Below are 19,716 nucleotides of genomic sequence, written 5' to 3'. Positions count from 1 at the left end.
AAGCAAAGTTGGATGCTGTCTATGGGGACGCTTCGCCATCTATTAACACTGTGGCGATTGAACGAATTTAAACGTGGGCGAACATCCGTTTTTGATGAGAAGCGTCCAGAACGCCCGGCAGATGTGATTACCGAAGAAATCATTCAAAAAGTTCACAACATGATTCTCGCTGATCGACGAACGAAAGTGCGCGAAGTAACAGAGGCCATAGGCATGTCGACCGGAATGGCAATTAATATTTTGCATGATAAGTTGGCGATGAAAAAATTGTCGGTCCGATGGGGGCCGCGATTGCTCACGGAGGACAACAAGCGGATGCGACTGTTAACTTCGAAGTAGAGTTTGAAGCAATTTAAGCGAGATGCGAAGGAATTTTTCCTCGAGTTGTCATCGTTGATGAAACCTAGATTCATCATTTCACAACAGAAACTAAACAGCAATCAAAACAATGGATTTCTCCCGGTGAATCTGCTACAACGAAGGCGAAAACAATCTCAGGAAAGGTCATGGCGACGATTTTTTGGGATGCGAACGACGAATTTTACGGAAAAAGGAAGAAGGTCCAGTGATCACTGGACAATACTACAGTCTGCTTTCACAAAAAATTGAAGGAGACACAGCCGCATTTGTCGAAAAAGAAAGCACTGTTTCACCACGATTAGACACCAGCACATTCATCTGGAGTTATCGCCGCCAAAAAGCATGAATTGCGTTATGAATTGCAGCCACATCCCTCGTATTCACCCGTTCTGGCTCCCTACGACTTTTTGTTGTACTCCAAAATGAAATGGTTCTCGGGGGAAAAAAATTTAGTTCAAACGGGGAAGTTGGAGGGGTTAAAAAATAGCCGGAGCGTTGAGAGAAGAAGACTATGTTGAAAAATAAAAAAAATTATATCTTCATTTCTAACACGGGTACTTATTGAACCCCCCTCGTATATATAATTGACGTTTACATCCTTTTTGGGTGCTCCGAGCTCCTCCTCCCATTGTACAGTGCGTATTGATGTTATACCACGGACAGCTTTAGCGACACACCGCCTCCGAATGGCAAATTGTTTTTTATGAAGAGCTTTTTTATGGCAGATACACACTCGAAGGTTAGCCATTGCCTGCCAGCGACCGCCACTAGAAAAAATATGTCTATAAATTTTGTGATTCATGCCCGGGTTTTCGAATCTGTGCTCTTAGTCACACACCAGCCGATTCGGCTACGGCCAAAACTTATCTCTCGGCCAATGAAAAAAAAATTCAGTTCAGATCGCAGCTAGTGGATCCCCTTCATAATAATAACATTAATAATAAATTTGTATCCATTTTGTTTTCATTAACAATATTTCCTCGAGTTCAACCCATCACTTTCGCTTACCATATTTCAAGTTCCTTTTGCCAAGTTCCTCAATAATCCACAAAATTATCAAGTCTTTTCTTTATTTATATAAAAATATACATGCTTGCTCATACATATTCGCTAACAGAAAATATTCGATTTTCTTTCGAGTGTAAAATTATATTACAATATTACAGACGACTCGTGCTTTTGAAGAAAAAAATCTTCATATCTATGCTCTAGCCACCTTAAAATTCTCCAACAATTGCGAAATATATTTAATTATTTTATTGCGTGCCTCCACCAATTGTGGTGGATCGGTTTTAGCGGGCTCGTACATATTGGCGCAGTGCGCAGTGCCTGAAAATATGAACGAAAATACATCTTTAATACATTGAATAAAAAACGGCGAAAAACCAAAATATACCTTCAATGTAAATAGTTGGTAATTTTGGATTTTTAGATTTGGTCAAACCCAGCGCATGCCATGGATCAATGGAACCATGCACGTAGAGCACATTGGTTGTGTTGGGATGCAGAGCTCCATAGTAAGTATTAGTCTGCGAAGCAACCTGCTCGAGGTACTTTGCGTCCATGCTGTTTTAAATATATTTTAAATAAAGATACATATGTACATGTGTGTATGTATAAAACATATTTAAATGGCACCTCTCTGAGTAAATATCCATGCATTGCTTTATGAAAAAGTCAACTGCAAATCGATCACCGAAAATGTCACTCTTATTATTTGATGTTTGATAGAACCCAAATTCATTGCATGTCTGATAAGTCCATTGACGACTGCCATTACAAGCCTTAGCAGCCCATGAAGTCTCTTTTAGCTCAGCTATCATTTTATCATACTTGTAATCCAAACATTTTTCTTTTGATTCCTTCAAGAGCATGTCATTGACGACACCGAGGCGAGTAACAGGTGGTCCGATGGTAGTATTGACCATGACATTGCAAAGCTGTTAAGAAAGGTTTGAATATAATTAAACTTGATATGTTTTGTCTATATGTATACTCTACATCATCGATTGTATATGTGGCACTCGGCTTATTGTCCTTGTTATATTGCACAACTCCAGCAAAGTTGCCAGCCAAAGTTTCAAAAAAGTTGGACATGTCCAACGGATTGTCGACCGAGTCCTTGATTGGTGTGCAGGTTCTATGTGGAGACCATGGAATAAATAAAATCAATAATTTTCTCAAAAATGTATTAATAAAATAGGTACTTGAATTTATCATCCAAATTGCGCTGGCCAATCATGTGGCGTGTTAGAATTTCAACTTGTGCAAAAGCACGACCAACTGCTTCCAAGCATTCAGACGAGTAGGTAGCCAAGGAAGCTTTTACCACCTCGAAATACTCTGATAATACGTAAAACAATATTTAAAAATTTCAAAATAAGTTAATAAAAAATGTATATGCGTGTTGCTCACGGTTTCCATACCTTTGAAATCAACCTTGGCCAGTAATGGGCCACTAGAGCTAATAGCGCCATGTATAAGATCTGGGAATTTCTCACGCGCCCAGGCTGCCAACGAGCCTGGATAAGAACCACCGAACACTATCCATTTTTGTTTAGCACCCAAATTATATTGCTGTTTCATGCTTCGAATAAAATTGGCCAAATCTGAAAGTGCTTGCTCCGAGGTCAAATAGACAAGATTCTTCGTGGAGAGATCGCTACAATCAAAACAGAGTACAATTTTTCAGATACTAAAAGAGAAGAGTTGCGTATATACCTAAGTGATACAAAAATTAAATGGTTGTTTTGAACTTAAATTTTTTTAAGAAAATAAAAGTTAGTTTTTTAAGTTTACTTGCTTAAGGGGTTAGGGGTAATTAGAATTTGCAAAAAATTTGATTTTTGTGCATTTTCTTAAAGTATATCTTAAAAATATTGTGTGAAAATTTAAAGGGAATCCGATAAATACTTTTCGAGTTGATCGCAAAACTTAAATGCGTTTTTTCTCAAAACGATGTTTTTTGAACTGGTGATGACTGTAACTTGAAAACCGCTTGGTAGATTTCAATAAAATTTATACTGCTTTTGAAAAACATGTACAACTCATGCCTGATCGAAGGATTTCTTTTCAAATTATTTAATATAATTTTTTTACATTTAACTGCCGGTTTTTTTTTCTCACAAATCTGAAAAATATTTCCTGAGGCAGTCATATTGTTAATTTTGAAAAAAAGTTTCGATCAGGCACAAGATTATCTATTCATAAAACTAATTTCTCCTGGCTGATTGATTTAGATGAATCTCCAAGGACTTGAGATGATCAGCGCAAAAGAGTTCTGGAGAAACGGGCTCCACACAAACAGCTAAAACTTTTACAATTACTATTTATTTATTTATTTTATTTTTTGAAATTTTTCTAACGTCATGTTTTTATTTTTGTAAAATAAAGCAATTGACTAGCAAAAAAAACATTATTGAAAATCATCATTTTTTCGGGCCCCTGACTACCCCTAACCCCTTAAAATGTAAAAATATTTTTCGAGTTTTTTAAGCAAAAAATATGTAAATAAAACTCAAAAATTGGCTTTCTGTTATTTTAACAGCATAAACATTCCCCATGCAAATACGAGGAATGCTGCTGAAGTGACAGTCCTTGGCCAGTTATAAATCCGCGTCGTTCCGGTTACGAAGAACTAACTGTCGTGGGAACGCAAAAAATAATCATTGTAGTCCTTGCTGATTTGAACAAAATTTAATTAAAATAACACTTAACAATCCGAATCTATATAACATTTTTCTGGATGCCAGAGCCGCTGGCTGTTTTTTTTTTTTTTGTTGCAATTTGGTGGTGTGAATGTTACAGTAATAGTTTTCTTGTTAATGCTTTGTTTCTTTATTTACATTCCGATTGAAATTTTGGCATTCACACCACCAAATTGCAAATACAAAATACAAGTATTTTGTTGGTGCTCTAGTGACTTCACCTTGCACGAATGTCGCCTTGGCTTCAATCAGTTCAAAACCCAATTACCTTGTGGGATGACTCTTTCCATAAAATCTATGTTCCAATTGGAAACATAGGGCGCCGAAAATCTCAGCATATTTAATCCAAGCACCCTGGGACATCCAACGTTTTGATGCCTCACCTTCGCCTCCAATCATGAGAAAAATTGGCGCTGTGCTATCGTTGCGGTAGAATTCATCGTTCACAAAATAACGCTGTGAAAAGCATAAATTTAGTTTCACACACATACATAATAACGGTAAACAGAAAATATTGCATACCTGTTTCCAAGTGACATCCTTAATTTTCTGCCCTAAATGATCCAGCTTTTGTTCAAACCATTGATCTTTTGGTTCTGGCTCACGCCGCAGCGACTCGAATTTGCTGGGCTCACCTAGGAACCCGTCATCATAACGCCCGTTACGGAACCGACCCAAAGCGCTAGCCTTATCAATATTCGCAACAATAACCAGCAACACAACAACACTTAAGAGCAATAGACAAGTCGTGTTGCCAGAAATGGGTCCATTAACGGTGCCCATCTTGTCTCCGACTCGTTCAAATTTGACTTCTTTCCAAATATTTCAATACTCTAATATGCGTTTGGATTTGTCTAGTTCGGTCGTTTTGATTCTATGCTGCGTAAAAATAGACATACACATGTAAAATAAATTTTTTTTAATTTCCTGGTGTCAAATGTTATACTAAACTCGAAGTCTCCACAAACAGTGGCTCGGAAAAAAAACAAAAATTATTACATGCATACATGCACATATATATAACTAAGTGAGGTTATCGCTAATGATTACTATGCACAAATAATAGACGCACAACCATAACAAAACACTACCTCGAGTAATACACAAACACTTTGTCTCATTGTAATATTGATTTCTCACTGCTTAATCAATACTGATTTTCTGCACTGCTTTGATAAATTCTTTAAGAAAATTGAAAATTTAACACAAAAATGATGTCCTTTCTCTGCGTACACTAATGAAAACACTTTACCAGTAAATATTTGTATATTTCGCTAACTCTTACCAATCCGCCAAATGCCGGCAAATTTAATAATACGTTTGTCCAACTTGATGTTATGAGCCAATGTCTAAAAATTGAATGATGAGCTTAATAGTTTTGCTATGTTCAGCACCGACGATGTAGAGAATATAATCATTCTTTTTCACCACCAACTCTTCCAGCTGTTTTCTGATATGAACACCCTGTAGGGAAAACCTAAAGTAGAGAAAAAATTTTCTGGTTTAGAACTGCACCTTTCCATCAGTACTTTCGAAAATATCAATTTAATTTTAGAAAACGCCAAATATATATTAGATTGGTCTAATGTGCTTTCGACAAAATCACTTAATAATATGTCAGGTGGTGAGTGAAAATACTTCGTTTCTCAATTCTTTCTATTAATATACACACAAGTCGACAAAAAAATGATTTATTACAATCTTTGTATGAACATGCATTTCCGTGTATTCTCTCCACCTTGAACAAGGCCAAGGAAATTGTAACATTCAAAACACCAAATTCCAAAAACAAAATACACATAGATGCTGTTTTTATTCTAGTATCACCAACTTTTATAAATTCACCTTAACCGTGAAATAAACTTAGTTCCGGCTTTGTAGGCAAAATTTGTTGTATGGGGAAAAAGAAAACTTACTTGAAAATTTCTCGACTGTTCCAAGAAAAGGTTAACTCGAATCTGAAATGATTGCAACTTCAATCTCCATTTGGTGCATAAGTACGTCGTTATCCTCTTTTCAAAGAATATTGATTAAGAATTTTTATTTTTATATTGTCAAACCACCACTAATGTGTAAGCGAACAATGAAATGTTCGTAAATAAAATAAACTTCTAAAGCAAGAGGTTACGCTACATTCTTCTCAAATGCAATTATGAATACACAATCATTACACAATGTTCTAAAATACATAACTTAGAAATCTAATGGTGCGCACACTGACCGACGTATCGTAGTCCCTTAGCGCAGCCCCTAGAGAGCAAAAAATTGAGCAAAACTCATCCCGTAAAAAAAACTGCGTTATTTTAGTTACATATTTACACAATACATCGGTTTGTGCGCGTATGTGTTTGGTTGTATCTACACAATGTTGCCATTGATATCAGTTACAATTTTTCATTGTTTAATAAACCAAAGCCAAAAACCAACAAATGCAAATAGTTCATTTATCTATAATTAACATTATTCAACGTTGTTTTTAAGTTATTTTAACAAAAATTAAAATTTCTTCAAGTTTATTTTGTAAATTATTTCGAAATGTACTGTTTGGCAACACTGTGTGGTGAGAGAGCAATCCTGAGAGGAATTTTCAAAAATCCTGCGACAAAACCTACGATACTACGATACGGAAGGGAAGTAATTTTTCATTTACATTTCTCATTAGTTTGATCATAACAGCTGACAGGGGACAGCGTTTACGTCTGTGACTGTTTTCATACAAGGTAACTCCGGTATAGCAACACCAACATTTGCATGTATTTTGTTTTTGCAATTTGGTATTGTGAATATCGAAATTTCAATAAGAGAGTAAACAAACAAACAAAAACTACTTAGAAACCAAAATACTTAATCGCAAGAAAAAACAAAACCGAAGTCATCTTGTACGGGTTCGTCTTGCTTTACATTAATCCAAAATGAAGGAACGAGTGTCGGAAGCGCAAACGAAACTGAACTTTGTATACCCAACGCATGTTTTTTATGAAATATGTATGTCTTATCTATAATTTTATTGAAAAGTAGGTTACTTCAAACTAAGATTATCATGTCTACTAAATTTTCTATAGCTTTTTAATTAAATGCATATGCTTAAACTTGGAGAAAACGATTTCCCGTTTACAATTTCTATTAACCGGATCCTTAACCTTTGTTATCTTTGTTTATGTTATCAAGCACCAATCAATATTGGTTTCTTAAAAGTTTTTGTCTGAAATCTCAGTGAGCATTGAATTTCCTTTCGATTTTATATAGTTTTCTTTTCTTCTAATAAACAAACCCGTTTACAAGATTTCAGTAAAATAAAAATTTGAGAATGTTTACAATTTCAAAATTTTCTGTACCACGCATTTTACAAGTCTTCGCAGTAGCACGTCAAGCTGCTAGCAAATCTGGTGGCAAGGGAGGCGGCGACAAAGGCAAAGACTCACCCTCTAAAAAAGATGGAAAAGGCGATACTAAATGTGGGTCTGCTAAGAAAAAGTCTCAATGTGAAAATAAAAAAGATGGAAAGGATGCGAAAAAAGATGAGAAAAAGGATGCGAAAAAGGATGCAAAAAAAGAATGTGTCTCATCTAGTGGTGGTGATGGCAAGAAACCCTCAGAAAGCTTAGGTGGTGTTGGAAGAGAAATCAGTTGCAAAGAGAAAGTAAACAAATCCGCTAAAGGTAAACTTCAATCTTAATAGGTCTTCGCATTTCAATATCATATGGTAATACCGTTAGTCTCTCTGTTCCTAAACTAAGCTACTTCTTTTCGCATTTCATCGTAATCACATATTGGAAAGTTAATTCCATTTCGTATCAGCAGAGTGAAGAAGTATTCTCTATTTAGGAATCTTTAGGTAAATTTCAAATACGCTCGCCAGCTGCTCACGTTCGTCGGAATGAGATATTTCATCCCCTTTCTGTTCCCTTCGGAAAAATCCTTTTGATGGCCCTGTAGCATAGTGCATTAATCCTTCTGTTGCTTTTGTAGCAGTTTACCAAATTCTTCTAAGCGCGGTGAAGTCATCTTCCGTCATCGTAAATCTTAACTAGCGGTAGGTCCAAGAAATGTTTCTACGCGCGTGAGTCCAAAGGACTGAATTTTAAGAGACAACTGAAGCTCTTCAATAGGCTTGCGTCAAAGCGTCCGCAATCAGCGGGGTTGGGCTTCGATGACGACATTAGAAGAGCAGGAGTTCATAAAGTTCGGGAGAAACTCCCGATGAATCTTGTTTATGGCCTGTCTGTATACAGGGAGGGTCCAGTGATTGTCGAGTGCAGTGCAGTTAGTTAGGTCATATAGATGACGTACTTAGAAGGTGACTTAGCCTTCAGCAAGCACCTACTGAAGTGCTTCTCAGAAAGAGCTGCTTGTTGTGCATAATATTATGCTTCCTAACTGGGAGCATAGATGTCTCACTAAGCTGTTGTTAAAATTGGGGCATCAGAAGACATCCCAATGCATATCATTAGACCAGGCGACCAGATAGGCGATACATACTTTAGAACCCGCCAGCTAATTGCCTTAAATGTCACCAGAAACGTTTCTTTGTTTTTGCTCCAAGTGCTAACGGTATGCGACGTGAGGACCTGGTTGCGGTTTTGGAAAGCAAACTTTCGAAAGTTACCCGATGTAAAGAGATTATTGAATGCCGATATTCTTGTTTATGATGTTAAGTGCTGTATACTTTACGGAATCCATATTGACGTGTAGCAGGTGTCAGATGATTCGTTAAGAACGGGAGTAAACGGACTTCAAGGTCTTGACTATTGGGGAAAGGGAGGTATCAGGCGATATGACTCCCCTTGGTTGGCGGGTTTCCCAGATTTCAGTGGCCAACCACTCCTCCTGCTTTCCACTTTTCAGTTATAATAAGAATGACCATGGATCTATGTTTGTCAACACCTGCTTAGCCCGTCGGTAGCAATGGCTTTTCAATGCTCTGATTTTTGCCTACAGAAATTTGGATGCAAGTTCTGTTCTGTACTGATGTTGTCCACAAAAGAGTATGGATTCGATATTAAAAAAATATCTTCTTGCATCGCCCCCGTAGGAAAGAAATGTTCCTGCACAATAGCTCTTATAATTTGCATTCCTTACTGCATTGACAAAACCATGGAAGGCAGCATTAATTTTAAAATAAAAATATAAAAAAATTAATCCTAACTATAAAAGTGGGCTTGAGGCAAGCCCCCCTTAATTTATCCTTTCCTCCTTTGGTATGTTTCTTTTTTTTTTACAAATTTTTATGTCTACAGGTGCCAGCACAGCGGGAGCCTTTAAAAAGATCTGTTTGTTCGGTGTCATACCGACGATTGTACTACTGAATATTTTAATATTCTCTACAAGAACTCACGACGAGCGTGAGGAATTCAAAAAGTGGCCACATCTTTATAAGCGCGACAAGACCTTCCCTTGGCGCGATGGAGTAAAATCGCTCTTCCACAATTCATATGCCAACCCTTTGCCAGACTCAGGCTACGAAGACGATTAAAAGTTTTATTTTATGTCCAATATATGTATACAAAATATTTTTTCAAAATGTTTATAAAAAGTATGAAATAAATTAACATTTTTTTATATCCGGTATATAATCACAATTGATATCCGGCTGCTGCTTCATATTAACTGGTGGGCATTCAACGCAGGCAACATTGTCCTTTGGCGAACTTTTCAAGAGATCGTCAATTTTTTCTTCCTTAGAGCTCCTGGAACTGGCTGAAGTACGTTGTGTTCCCGATTTCGTAACAACTTCTGACGTGGCTGGTTGGGGAGGAGGATTGGGCTTACCCCAAAATTCCTATGTGTTGAATAGTGAAAGTGGGTGAAGTGGATGCAATTAAGCAATTGGATGAGGTATACAAATAAATATTTCATTCCAAATAAATATTCATACTCGCCTCCGGTACATCCCAAATAATAATTGAACCATCAATGCTGCCCGTGATACACAATCGACCATTCGGGCTAAAAGCACAGCTCGTCACAGGCGATGAATGCTCGTAGCCGGCACAAACAATTGTTCCGCGATTATAATCCCACACCTGCCAATCAACACATTTACAATTACATCTAAAATAATGAATCAATTGTAGAGGGTACTAACCTTAACAGTTTGATCGCTTGACACTGTGAGAAAGTAATCACCGGTTGCATTGATATCAAAATAATTGATGGAGTTCTTTTTCGTGCCATGTAATTCACGTATAAGACTACCGTTATAAACCATCCAATAACTAATGCGTCCATCAGATCCACATGTGAGCAATTGAACACCAGTTGGAAAGTAGCGAGCACACATAAATTGTGTGTTGGAGGTAATGACAAATTTGCGAGTCATGCGACTGAGAACAAATTAAAAAAGTTTTGCAAAAAACATAGTCCAAATAGTTTCATTATGTAGTAAAACCACATACTTTACATCCCAAATAACGCAGGAACCATCAACGCAAGCTGATATAACCTCTGTATCCAAATTATTAAAGTCAAGCGAAGATATCTGACCAGAATGATCCTTTAAGACACCAAGCAAACTTTGACGAAACGGTTCAATTTTCCAAACACGCACTTGTCCCTCAACGCCGCCGGTAACGAGCAAACGGCCAGTCGATGAAATTCTTAATGCGCTGCATCCTGAAGTTAAATTGAATAATCAGATAATTTGAGGGAACTTATTTTTCTCCCAAGGCGCATTCATTAAAGGTGGTGGCACTAGAACAACAACAATGTTCTGTACGTTTGATTGTCAAATAAAAGTATTGAGAAACTAGAAAACAAATAGTGAATTCGCCTTGTTTCATTCTAAGCTGACACCCACATGGACTCGGCGAAAGAAAAAAAAAAAACAACTCAGCAGATTTACCAACACCACCTTTAATAGATTCGCCTTGTTTTCTCCCCAAGCATACTTTTCAACAAGCTTATGACCTATTTTATTGGAATAGTTTTTACAAGTATGCCGAGAATCGGGTAAGGAATGCAGACATTGCTTTATAGGTATGCCTGTAAACGAATGCTTGGAAGAAGATGGGGTCTTCAAGCATACATTATGACTGTATAAGGTATATTTTATCGTATAGTTTGGTAGTTTGGTGGAAAGCTCTAGGGAGAGAGTACAATACCAAATTACTCGGCCGAATACAAAGATCAGCCTACAGGCAATAACGGTCGGTGCAATCATATCATATCCTAGAGACGCTCTCAATGCACTGACACACGTTATTCCAATATATTAAGAAGACGGCAACCATGAGTGCGTTTAAGTTAAATAAAGCGAGTCGCTGGAAAGAAAAAACGTATGGTCAAGCCAGCCTATTATTGCGACAAACTCAGTTAACCTCGGTGAGACTGACTACACCGTCCCGACGGTAACATTCAATATGAATTTTGCCACTCTCTTTCCATCTAAGGAAAAATGGAATAAGGGATTCTCTTAAACAACTTCGACACTACAGTCTATACAGATAGCAGTAAAATGGAATGTGGTGTTGGAGCTGGTATATTTTCTCACAGACTTAAAATTGAGAAATCTGTACTGGCAATTGGGGAAGCCTGTAGGCTACTACTAATCGCAGATTTCTCTTTTAAGGGCAATATTGCTATTCTTTCGGATAGCCAAGCTGCAATCCAAGCACTGGGTTCGGCTACAATAAACTCTAAAATGGTGGAACACAGTAGGAATAGCCTTACCACCTTGAGTGAAGACCATAAATTTGCCTTAATCTGCGTCCCGGGACATCGGAACATTGAAGGTAACGAAAAAGCAGATGAACTGGCAAGTGGCCTGCCATGAGTAACGCTCTTGCAGAATCGGTATTCACACCATTAGGTGCAGTCAAAAGTACAATTTCCCTAAAATACCTCCGAGTCGCGGATTTTAAATGGAGACACCAGACTAAATGCAAAATTAGCAGGACGTTATGGCCGATTTAAAACCTCAAGCAATCGTCAACATTGTTAAACATGACGGGATGCCTGGAGACTAATGGCAGTCATAACTGGCTTTTGGTCTGTCGGAAAGCAAGCAGCCAAAATCCCTCACAACACCCTTTGTCACAGTTGTAAACAACCGGAGAATAAGGAAACAATCTACCATTTCCTCTGTGAATGCCCTGCCCTATGGAAGGGCAGAGTGTTATCCCTGGGCCAACCGCATTTCGAGAGTCTCGAACAACTCTTTGGTTTAGACGTCAACAACCTAATAAGGGTCTTAAACCGCACAGGCTGGATATAGTCGTGGTGTAAATAACCGTTAAACCAGTTGGTAACGAGGATGTGGCCACAAAATGGTGCGGAAGCGCTAGTTGGATTCTGGAAGAATCACCACTTTAACTAACCAACATGGCATAGCTGCCGAGAATGGCTCAATTTATTTGGATCCGCTAGGTAGCGCTAGAGTCTAGATATTTTATAAAATCGTTTTATGCGCAGACTTGGCTTAATAGACCCACTGGCGGCCCTAGAGTGGGGAAATCTATAAAAACCGTTTATGGCACGATTTAATTAATATTTATTCTTGATAGGAATTGAATACGTGAGATTTGTTTTTTTTTTTTGCTGAACATAAACTTATTGACGACCACTGGGCATGGAGGACTAGAGGAGGACTCAAGAAATGAAGAGGACTCAAGAAATGAAGAGGCATGCAGTTATCGTCGCTGTGCAAATATGCAAATCAGGCCGATTTAGAAATCTCTAATTTTCTTAAGTGTGCCCGCGCATTCATTCATTCGTTCATAAGGTTCGCCGTGAAATGGAAGCATCAAGCGGCGATGCAGAATCTGTTTCAAAGCACATGAAATAAGTGGACTTTTCTGGCACTGTCCGATCTGGGGAATTTATTTAATAAGTACGAGCGATCATTGAAGAGGACCGTTCAAAATCAATAAGGGGTCTTGTGATAGAGCTTAGTATTTCTGAGTCGAGCTGTCCAAGAAGATCTCCGGTATAAATCCTACGTTAGGCGCGGAAGACAGTTTATGTCGGAGTAAACACGAGAACAGCGAGTTATCCGATCAAAACGCCTTCTAATCAAAATTAAATACTCTGAAGTGCCTGAGAACACCGAACTTATGGCAGCCTCACTTATGGCGCAGTTGAGGGTGAAATCTATAAGTATTCTCATTTTTTCGCTAAAGGCTGCTATTAATACCGTTGTGATTAATATTCAACACCTGCTCTTCTTTGCTTTTGATCGAGGTCAACATTGTTAAACATGAATCGACGGGACGCCTGGAGACTAACGGCAGTCATAACTGGCTTTTGGTCTGTCGGAGAGCAAGTAGTCAAAATCCCTCACCACACCCACTGTCACAGTTGTAAACAACCGGAGAAAAAGGAAACAATCAACTGCAGTCGTAAAACGAATCTCAATCTCCTTCATTTAATGGGATTTGCCAAAAAATTGGGAGCCTAGGCTACTCACGAGTTCAACAAACACCGGAAAATTTCTTCTCAGCATCTCGCCCGCCTTCGAGCAACACGCAATCATAAATAGCACTTTTTGTACCGAATCGTCACGGGAGATGAGAGATGGTCCCTGTACAACAATATGAAGCAAAGAAGCCGAGAGTCAAGCCGGATCTTCATCCAAATAAGATCATAATATGTGTTTGGTAGGACTGGGAGCACATGGTGAACCGGAAAATGAAGAATGCCACGGTCAACAAGAGGTTTTACATTGCCCAGCTACACCATGTGAATGAGGCTATTCGACTGAAAAGATCTGATCGACATGGTGTAACCATACGCCTTCACTATAACGTCAGTCCCCATATTGCACAAGTCGGCAAAGCCGCACTCCGGCACCATCTTTCCCGCTTTTCCAAAACAATCTTGGATCAAAACGTGCAAATTTTTTTTCAAGCACGGGGTCCGGCACTCGAAATGTAACCTATTAAAAATGCCATAAATTTAGTTTGGAAAGTTACTTTTGAATTCAAATATAAGAATCAATTTACTTCTGGCCGATATGACCACTTTTCCTTGACTATGGCCTTGAGACGGTCCAAAAACGAATCGCAAGCTGCTCGAATGTGACCTGCAAGTACATATTTGGCCCACTCGCGGACAATCGCTTTTTTCAGCGCCTCGAGGCTGGTGAGTCTTTTAGTTTGGACCCTGCTCTCCAAAATGGTCCAAAGAGAATAATCCATCGGATTCGGGTATGCTGAATTTGAGAGCCATTGTGTGGAAGTTATGACGTTCGGAACATTGTGTTTTAGTTATTCTGGGTCTCTCGAACTTTGTAGAAGGTGCCGAGACATGTTGGAACATCTATGGTCTACTACCGAAACGTTTGTCTGTCCACGGCTTCAAAGCAACCTCCAGAATACTTTCCCGGTAATATTTTGCATTTACCTTGACGCCAGGCTCGATGCAAACGATTGGAGAGCGCCCATCTGCGGCTACAAAGCGATCATCTGGTGCGATAAACAAAAGATTTATTTTTCTTTGAGGTTCTCGAGCTCACGAACAGCCGCTGGTTGTGATTTTTCAGCCAAATATAATGCAATCACTCTATTACGTTTGAAATCCTAATTACTGATTTTCTTTTTTTCCGTTTGCTCTCGGCAAAATGCCTTCGCGTGCTTGTAAACAATACTCTGAATTGTCATTTAGCCAACTAACAGACAGTTGAGCGGACGGTCTGAAGTTGGTTACACTTCCAGTGCCGGACCCTGTACATATGGGTGTGCCTAAAACTTTATGACCTCGTAAGAATTACATATTAATCCATTTCATTTTTTTCATTGCCCCGCTTGATAAGAAAAGTTGTAGTACAAACCTTTATTATGGGCATTTGGTATGGCGTAAATCAAACGACCTGTGATGGGTGTAAATGCGCGTATAACACCATCATTCCACGCTGATACAATACTGCTGCCATCGTTGGTGAATTGCAAAGAGACACACTTGAAGTTGTAGACCATAATACGCAAGAGTTCCTGCAAACGTCCAATCGACCAAATTCGTATGCTCTGATAGCCAGCAGAGGCAAAAATAGTGGATAAGTTCCTGTATACAAAGAATGTCAATTCTCTTAAACTCTCTATGCGTGTAATTGTAAATTCATGCTACTCACTTTGGAAATACAATTTGATTTACTGGCTTTCGATGGCATGTCTTTAACAATTTACATGAAAATTTTGCAATATTTAAAAACCATATTTCATTTTGGTCAGTTGAAACGAAGAACTCGTTACCATTAATATTCACCAAAGATGTTACGGCTGCATTTACAATGGCGCGCTTGAGCTGAAAATTAAGTAAATAAATTACACGATAAAAGTAAATATATGTGTATCTGCGTTTTGAACGTACCGTGCGAAATATTGGCCAAGTTGGACTTGGATAATCCTTCATCATTTCAAGAGTGACGTCCTTTCGCTCCTCCACCAATTCCAAGGTGCCATCGCCGGCACCTACCAAAAGCAGACCCTTCTTTACAATATACAAATGGCGTACCCCATTCACAAAACGTTCACAGTCTTTGCCGTACGGTTTGCGGGGATTATGCTTTCCAAAAGCACCTATCATCGCCGCCGTCATACCAGTTTGAGTAACATTGACAGGATCACAACAGTTGAGTACGACCTTCACAATATCACCCGTCATTGTGCCTAGATACAGGTATTGATCGTTTGTGTCGACCTGCATACCCGTATAGATTCGCTGAACTTTGCCAACATGCACATCTTGGACATGGAGTTTCTTCTGTTCGCGCTGAATGCTCCACATACGCAAGTGCCCTAAGTTGAAGTAGTTAAAAAAGAATTAAGGATTTCTAACTCAACATAGAAAGAATTTGCTACTTACGATCACCAGCGACAATGAAATGAGATGGACTGTTATGTAGCGAGCAGACAGTGCGCCCGAAGCCGGATATTGAGCGAGACGCCGGGGCTTGACAGATCGGTGTTCTAAGAAAAATTTGATAAGCATTGGCCTTAATATTATCATAGTTTTTATTATTGTACTCTATTTTTTTTGTACATTTATTATTGACGACTCTTTTTACGATCGCTTTATGCGTTTTCAATGGAAAGCGATCCAATACATACAACTTCCAATTGTGCAACTTATTTAAAACACGTCTAGAAGAGGAGTGGGTCCATTAAAAACCAGTAAATTGATATAATGTCTAACATGTTTGCCGTATGCTGCGACTTAAATAGCAATAGGGCAATAGGGAGCATAGGGCCTCGACAAGACTCAGTCTTGTGTTGGTTTCGTTAATCTGTTTTGATCTCTGACAGGGTAGGTGAGTAGCCTGCCGCTACCAGTCCTAAGTAGTGAGAATGCGCACCTGTCGTTGCTTAGGAACAACTCCTTCTTACTGCTAGGAGCGGCATCTGTAATTCACATTTTTCTGCCAGAAGAATCGCACAGATGGTTGAGGACTTCGCTAAATTTGGTGTGTCTGCGCTAATACCGCTAATACTGGCTGCCCGCTTCTTCTTGCTGGCGCCACTGATGCAATGTGTATGGTAACTGTGTATTTTTTCTTGTTATAGCAGCCACAATGCAAATAATGCGACTATGACTATTGTGCGGGAGTAAGGATGGAAAGGATGGGGTTGAGGAATGAGATTTTTTTTTACCCCAAATGTATGGCTAGAAAATCTAAGGATAATAAATAAATAAATCTTATAATTTAGTAACACTTGTGAAACGGTCGTGGCTGAGCCCCATCTAACTCCGATCGAAAATTATTGAGAAAGGCTAAAAGGACTGAGACAACTAGAAAGCGCATTTCTTAGGCCGTGTGTTAGGATACTCAGTAGACACTCAGATACTCGGTAGTCAACCAAAATTATTCTACTAGCCTGGTTGAGCGCATTTATTTATTCAAATTAATGGTAACAACCTTACTGGCTAAATTTACAGCGTAAAATACAGGGTCCGGCACTTGAAGTTTAATCAATTAAAAAGGCCGTAGATTTAGTTTGGAAAATTACTTTTATTCAATTCAAGGAAAAAAAAATGTGTGAATCAATCAAAATTAAGAATCAATTTACTTTTGCTCGATATGACCACCTTTTGCCTTGGCTATGGCCTTGAGACGATCCAGAAACGAATCGCAAGCTGCCCGAATGGGACTTGCAGGTATTAATGCCCACTCGCGGACAATGCCTTTTTTCAGCGCCTTGAGACTGATGAATCTTTTAGTTCGGACTTTGCTCTCCAAAATGGCCCAAGGAGAATAAGTCATCGGATTCGGGTCTGGTGCATTCGAGAGCCATTGTGTGGCCGCTATGAAGTTCAGAAAGTTGTTTTTTAGGCTTTCTTGGTTCACTCGAACTTTGTGAGTTGGTGCCGAGTCCTGTTGAAACGTGCCTATCAGGGGTTACAGCGGCCTAAACCATTATCTGTAGCGGGTGCTACCTCCTGGAAGTCAATTGATGACTCAAATTCTCGTATGAACGGTCGGTCAAATAAACCCTATCATTCTGGGAGTTTACGAATTGCTCAATTTGAAAAAAAATGTTTCGTCGGAAAACACAATGTTCGGCCAAGCGAAGCAACTCCTTCGCTATCTCAGGTCTGACTTGTTGCTGCTTTGGTGTGAGATCATGCGCCTTCAGGACCTTGTAAGGCGTGCCTTTGAGACATTTTTTAATATGCGGCGGATGCTACGGTCAGATATTTTCAGTTCTTTCACTATTTGATTGCCACTTTGTCGGGGATTTCGCTCAAGTCAATAAGTGACTTAAACAGAGGCCTTGGCATCGCAAAATCAAGATGAAGACTTTTAGTAAGAATAAGATGCGCAAAGAGTCAAAAATTTTGAACTTTTTCAGTGTGTGATTTTAGAAGATTTTGAGACCATAAAAGAATAAATAAATGTGAGTACTCGGAGCAAGTGACCGCTAATATTTAATTATGAGAATGTTTTGATGCGAGAAGTTTTGAGCATTTTTTGTGATTATATCTAACCAGAACTTAAGTTGTAAACAGTCTTCTATTAAATCTATAAAATTAATACGTTTTTACTATGTTTGGGTTTTTCTTTAATTTAACAAATTCCATTCGAAATCTTTTTACGAAAACGTTTAAAACTACATATAATCAGTTTTTGCTGATTTATTTCACCTAAGAACTTCTCTATTAGTTGCTGTTTTCTTAAGTTCGTTTTTTGCAATTAGTACTGCGTTAGAGGCTTAAGCATGAACATCAAATAATATAATAGAAATAGTTGTTTCTAATAGCGGTCGCCCCTGGGCAGGCAATGGAAAACCTCCGAATGTATTTCTGTCATGTAAAGCTCTTCATAAAAACATATATGCCGTTAGGAGTCGGCTAAAAACTGTAAGGTCCCTCCATTTGTGGAACAACCTCAAGACGCACATAACAAAGAAGAGGAGAAGCTCAGCCAAACACCTAACAATATTTTGTCAATATTTTTTTTGTTTGTTTTTTATTAAGACTTTATACAAAATTCTGAATGCACCAGATATTAGAGGAAATTCGATTTCACGAGGGCGTGCTGTTGGAAGACGCTTTAAGTCCTGGACATATTTATCAAAAAAAAAAAAAGCACGAGAACTTGAGTTATGCCACCAATTGACAGTGTACGTCTTAATGTTTTCTACATGGACAAAGCCCCCTCCGAACCACAGACTGTTTATATTGCCTGATTTTTCATGGCAGAAATGCACTCACTAAAATTCACAACTATTGGAAATAACTTTTTTCTTCAATTTAAGTAGTACCTACCACAGAAATGTTCCTCTCAAAATATACTCGGTTCTCGGCGACCGACGGCGTTTGTCCCTATATCGTGATAAAATCGGCTCTGCTACTACTGTTTGTTGTTGTAAGTTTTGTCGTTTGAATTTTAAAAACTTACCGCGCATCGGTGTCCAAGACAATTGCGGTGCCATCATCCCTTCCACCGACAGATACTAAACACTTCTCATCTGCCGTAAATGCAATCGATTGCACCAACACCTTGTGCAGATCATGACGAGTCAATTGCTCACGTTTTGCGAAATCCCACAAAATCACATAAGCTGGAAAGCCCATGTGATTTCGTTGACCGGATGCCAAATATTGGCCACTGCAAGGAAATGTGAAAATTGAAGTGGACGACAGAAATAAATGGAGTTTGTTATACCTTTTGCTGATTGTCAGACAAGAAACGGAATGTGTATGCCCGCTTAGGAACTCCTGTTTGTTGTTTAACGTATTGGCAATGCCAATTTTATTGCCCAGTGGGTAAATCATACTTACCTTATCCGGATGCAATTGAAAACCGTTTTCGACCTTGCCGTTAGCACCGAAAATCGCGCGCGGCTCCAATTTTTTTACTTCAACCAGCATATCAGACATTATTTTCTCTTAATAAGTTGCACAAATTTTTGATAAATCGTTTATTTTTCATAAGCAAATTCGTAAGTTTTATTTAGCAAAATAAATGTGTACGCAATTAAATCGAATATATTTTTTATACAAGTGACAGTATTTAAATGGAAAACTTTTCAAAGTTAGAGATATTTTCAAATTAAATTCAGCAGAATGTTTTACAATTTTTATGTTCTGTTTACATATATGAACTTTCAAAATTTATAATCACTGTGCAATAAATGCTGAAGTTGATACAATACATACATATCCATGAGGGTACAGCATAGTTACCTTGTTGAGTTGTTAGGATGTATAAACAAAA

The 19,716-nt window shown here is 38.5% G+C and overlaps 3 protein-coding genes across 4 annotated transcripts; 1 reads left to right on the top strand and 2 right to left on the bottom strand.

Moving 5' to 3' along the window:
• Positions 1 to 1,413: 1,413 nt before the first annotated feature.
• Positions 1,414 to 5,462, bottom strand: LOC128860373 (putative serine protease K12H4.7). Of its 2 annotated transcripts, none has more exons than XM_054097860.1 (9): positions 5,353 to 5,462; positions 4,590 to 4,946; positions 4,336 to 4,523; positions 2,787 to 3,022; positions 2,568 to 2,703; positions 2,362 to 2,500; positions 1,999 to 2,300; positions 1,757 to 1,926; positions 1,414 to 1,689 (listed from the first exon to the last, which is right to left on the bottom strand). In XM_054097860.1, exons 2-9 carry the CDS (start codon positions 4,848 to 4,850, stop codon positions 1,562 to 1,564), a joined length of 1,560 nt encoding a protein of 519 aa, XP_053953835.1. In that variant the 5' UTR covers positions 4,851 to 4,946; positions 5,353 to 5,462; the 3' UTR covers positions 1,414 to 1,561. The 2 variants fall into 2 exon arrangements, with proteins under 2 accessions (XP_053953835.1, XP_053953836.1); XM_054097861.1 differs by having other exon boundaries at positions 4,590 to 4,941; positions 5,353 to 5,460.
• Positions 5,463 to 7,291: 1,829 nt separating this feature from the next.
• Positions 7,292 to 9,646, top strand: LOC128860374 (cytochrome c oxidase subunit 6A, mitochondrial-like). The gene is made up of 2 exons (XM_054097862.1): positions 7,292 to 7,726; positions 9,305 to 9,646. Exons 1-2 carry the CDS (start codon positions 7,375 to 7,377, stop codon positions 9,538 to 9,540), a joined length of 588 nt encoding a protein of 195 aa, XP_053953837.1. The 5' UTR covers positions 7,292 to 7,374; the 3' UTR covers positions 9,541 to 9,646.
• On the bottom strand, positions 9,507 to 19,497 carry LOC128860372 (cilia- and flagella-associated protein 52). Its single transcript, XM_054097859.1, has 10 exons — positions 19,165 to 19,497; positions 18,898 to 19,107; positions 15,864 to 15,967; positions 15,369 to 15,796; positions 15,130 to 15,302; positions 14,833 to 15,062; positions 10,463 to 10,679; positions 10,153 to 10,390; positions 9,947 to 10,090; positions 9,507 to 9,846 (listed from the first exon to the last, which is right to left on the bottom strand). The coding sequence occupies exons 1-10, from the start codon at positions 19,377 to 19,379 to the stop codon at positions 9,613 to 9,615; spliced, it is 2,193 nt and encodes a 730-aa protein (XP_053953834.1). The 5' UTR covers positions 19,380 to 19,497; the 3' UTR covers positions 9,507 to 9,612.
• Positions 19,498 to 19,716: the final 219 nt, after the last annotated feature.

The sequence above is a fragment of the Anastrepha ludens genome, chromosome 4 (genome assembly GCF_028408465.1).
Source record: "Anastrepha ludens isolate Willacy chromosome 4, idAnaLude1.1, whole genome shotgun sequence".
In the NCBI taxonomy this organism is placed as follows: domain Eukaryota; kingdom Metazoa; phylum Arthropoda; class Insecta; order Diptera; family Tephritidae; genus Anastrepha; species Anastrepha ludens.
This window is presented reverse-complemented; position numbering and strand designations above follow the sequence as displayed.

Coding starts and splice junctions, on each gene's coding strand:
- LOC128860373 (XM_054097860.1), bottom strand. CDS start 4,850: ATGGGCACCGTTAATGGACCCATTTCTGGCAACACGACTTGTCTATTG. Junction 2,704..2,786: donor GGCCAAGGTTGATTTCAAAG/GTATGGAAACCG, acceptor ACGTATTATCAG/AGTATTTCGAGGTGGTAAAA. Junction 1,927..1,998: donor ATGGATATTTACTCAGAGAG/GTGCCATTTAAA, acceptor TATTTAAAACAG/CATGGACGCAAAGTACCTCG.
- LOC128860374 (XM_054097862.1), top strand. CDS start 7,375: ATGTTTACAATTTCAAAATTTTCTGTACCACGCATTTTACAAGTCTTC. Junction 7,727..9,304: donor AGTAAACAAATCCGCTAAAG/GTAAACTTCAAT, acceptor TTATGTCTACAG/GTGCCAGCACAGCGGGAGCC.
- LOC128860372 (XM_054097859.1), bottom strand. CDS start 19,379: ATGTCTGATATGCTGGTTGAAGTAAAAAAATTGGAGCCGCGCGCGATT. Junction 10,391..10,462: donor TGCGTTATTTGGGATGTAAA/GTATGTGGTTTT, acceptor ATTTGTTCTCAG/TCGCATGACTCGCAAATTTG. Junction 10,091..10,152: donor CAAGCGATCAAACTGTTAAG/GTTAGTACCCTC, acceptor GTTGATTGGCAG/GTGTGGGATTATAATCGCGG.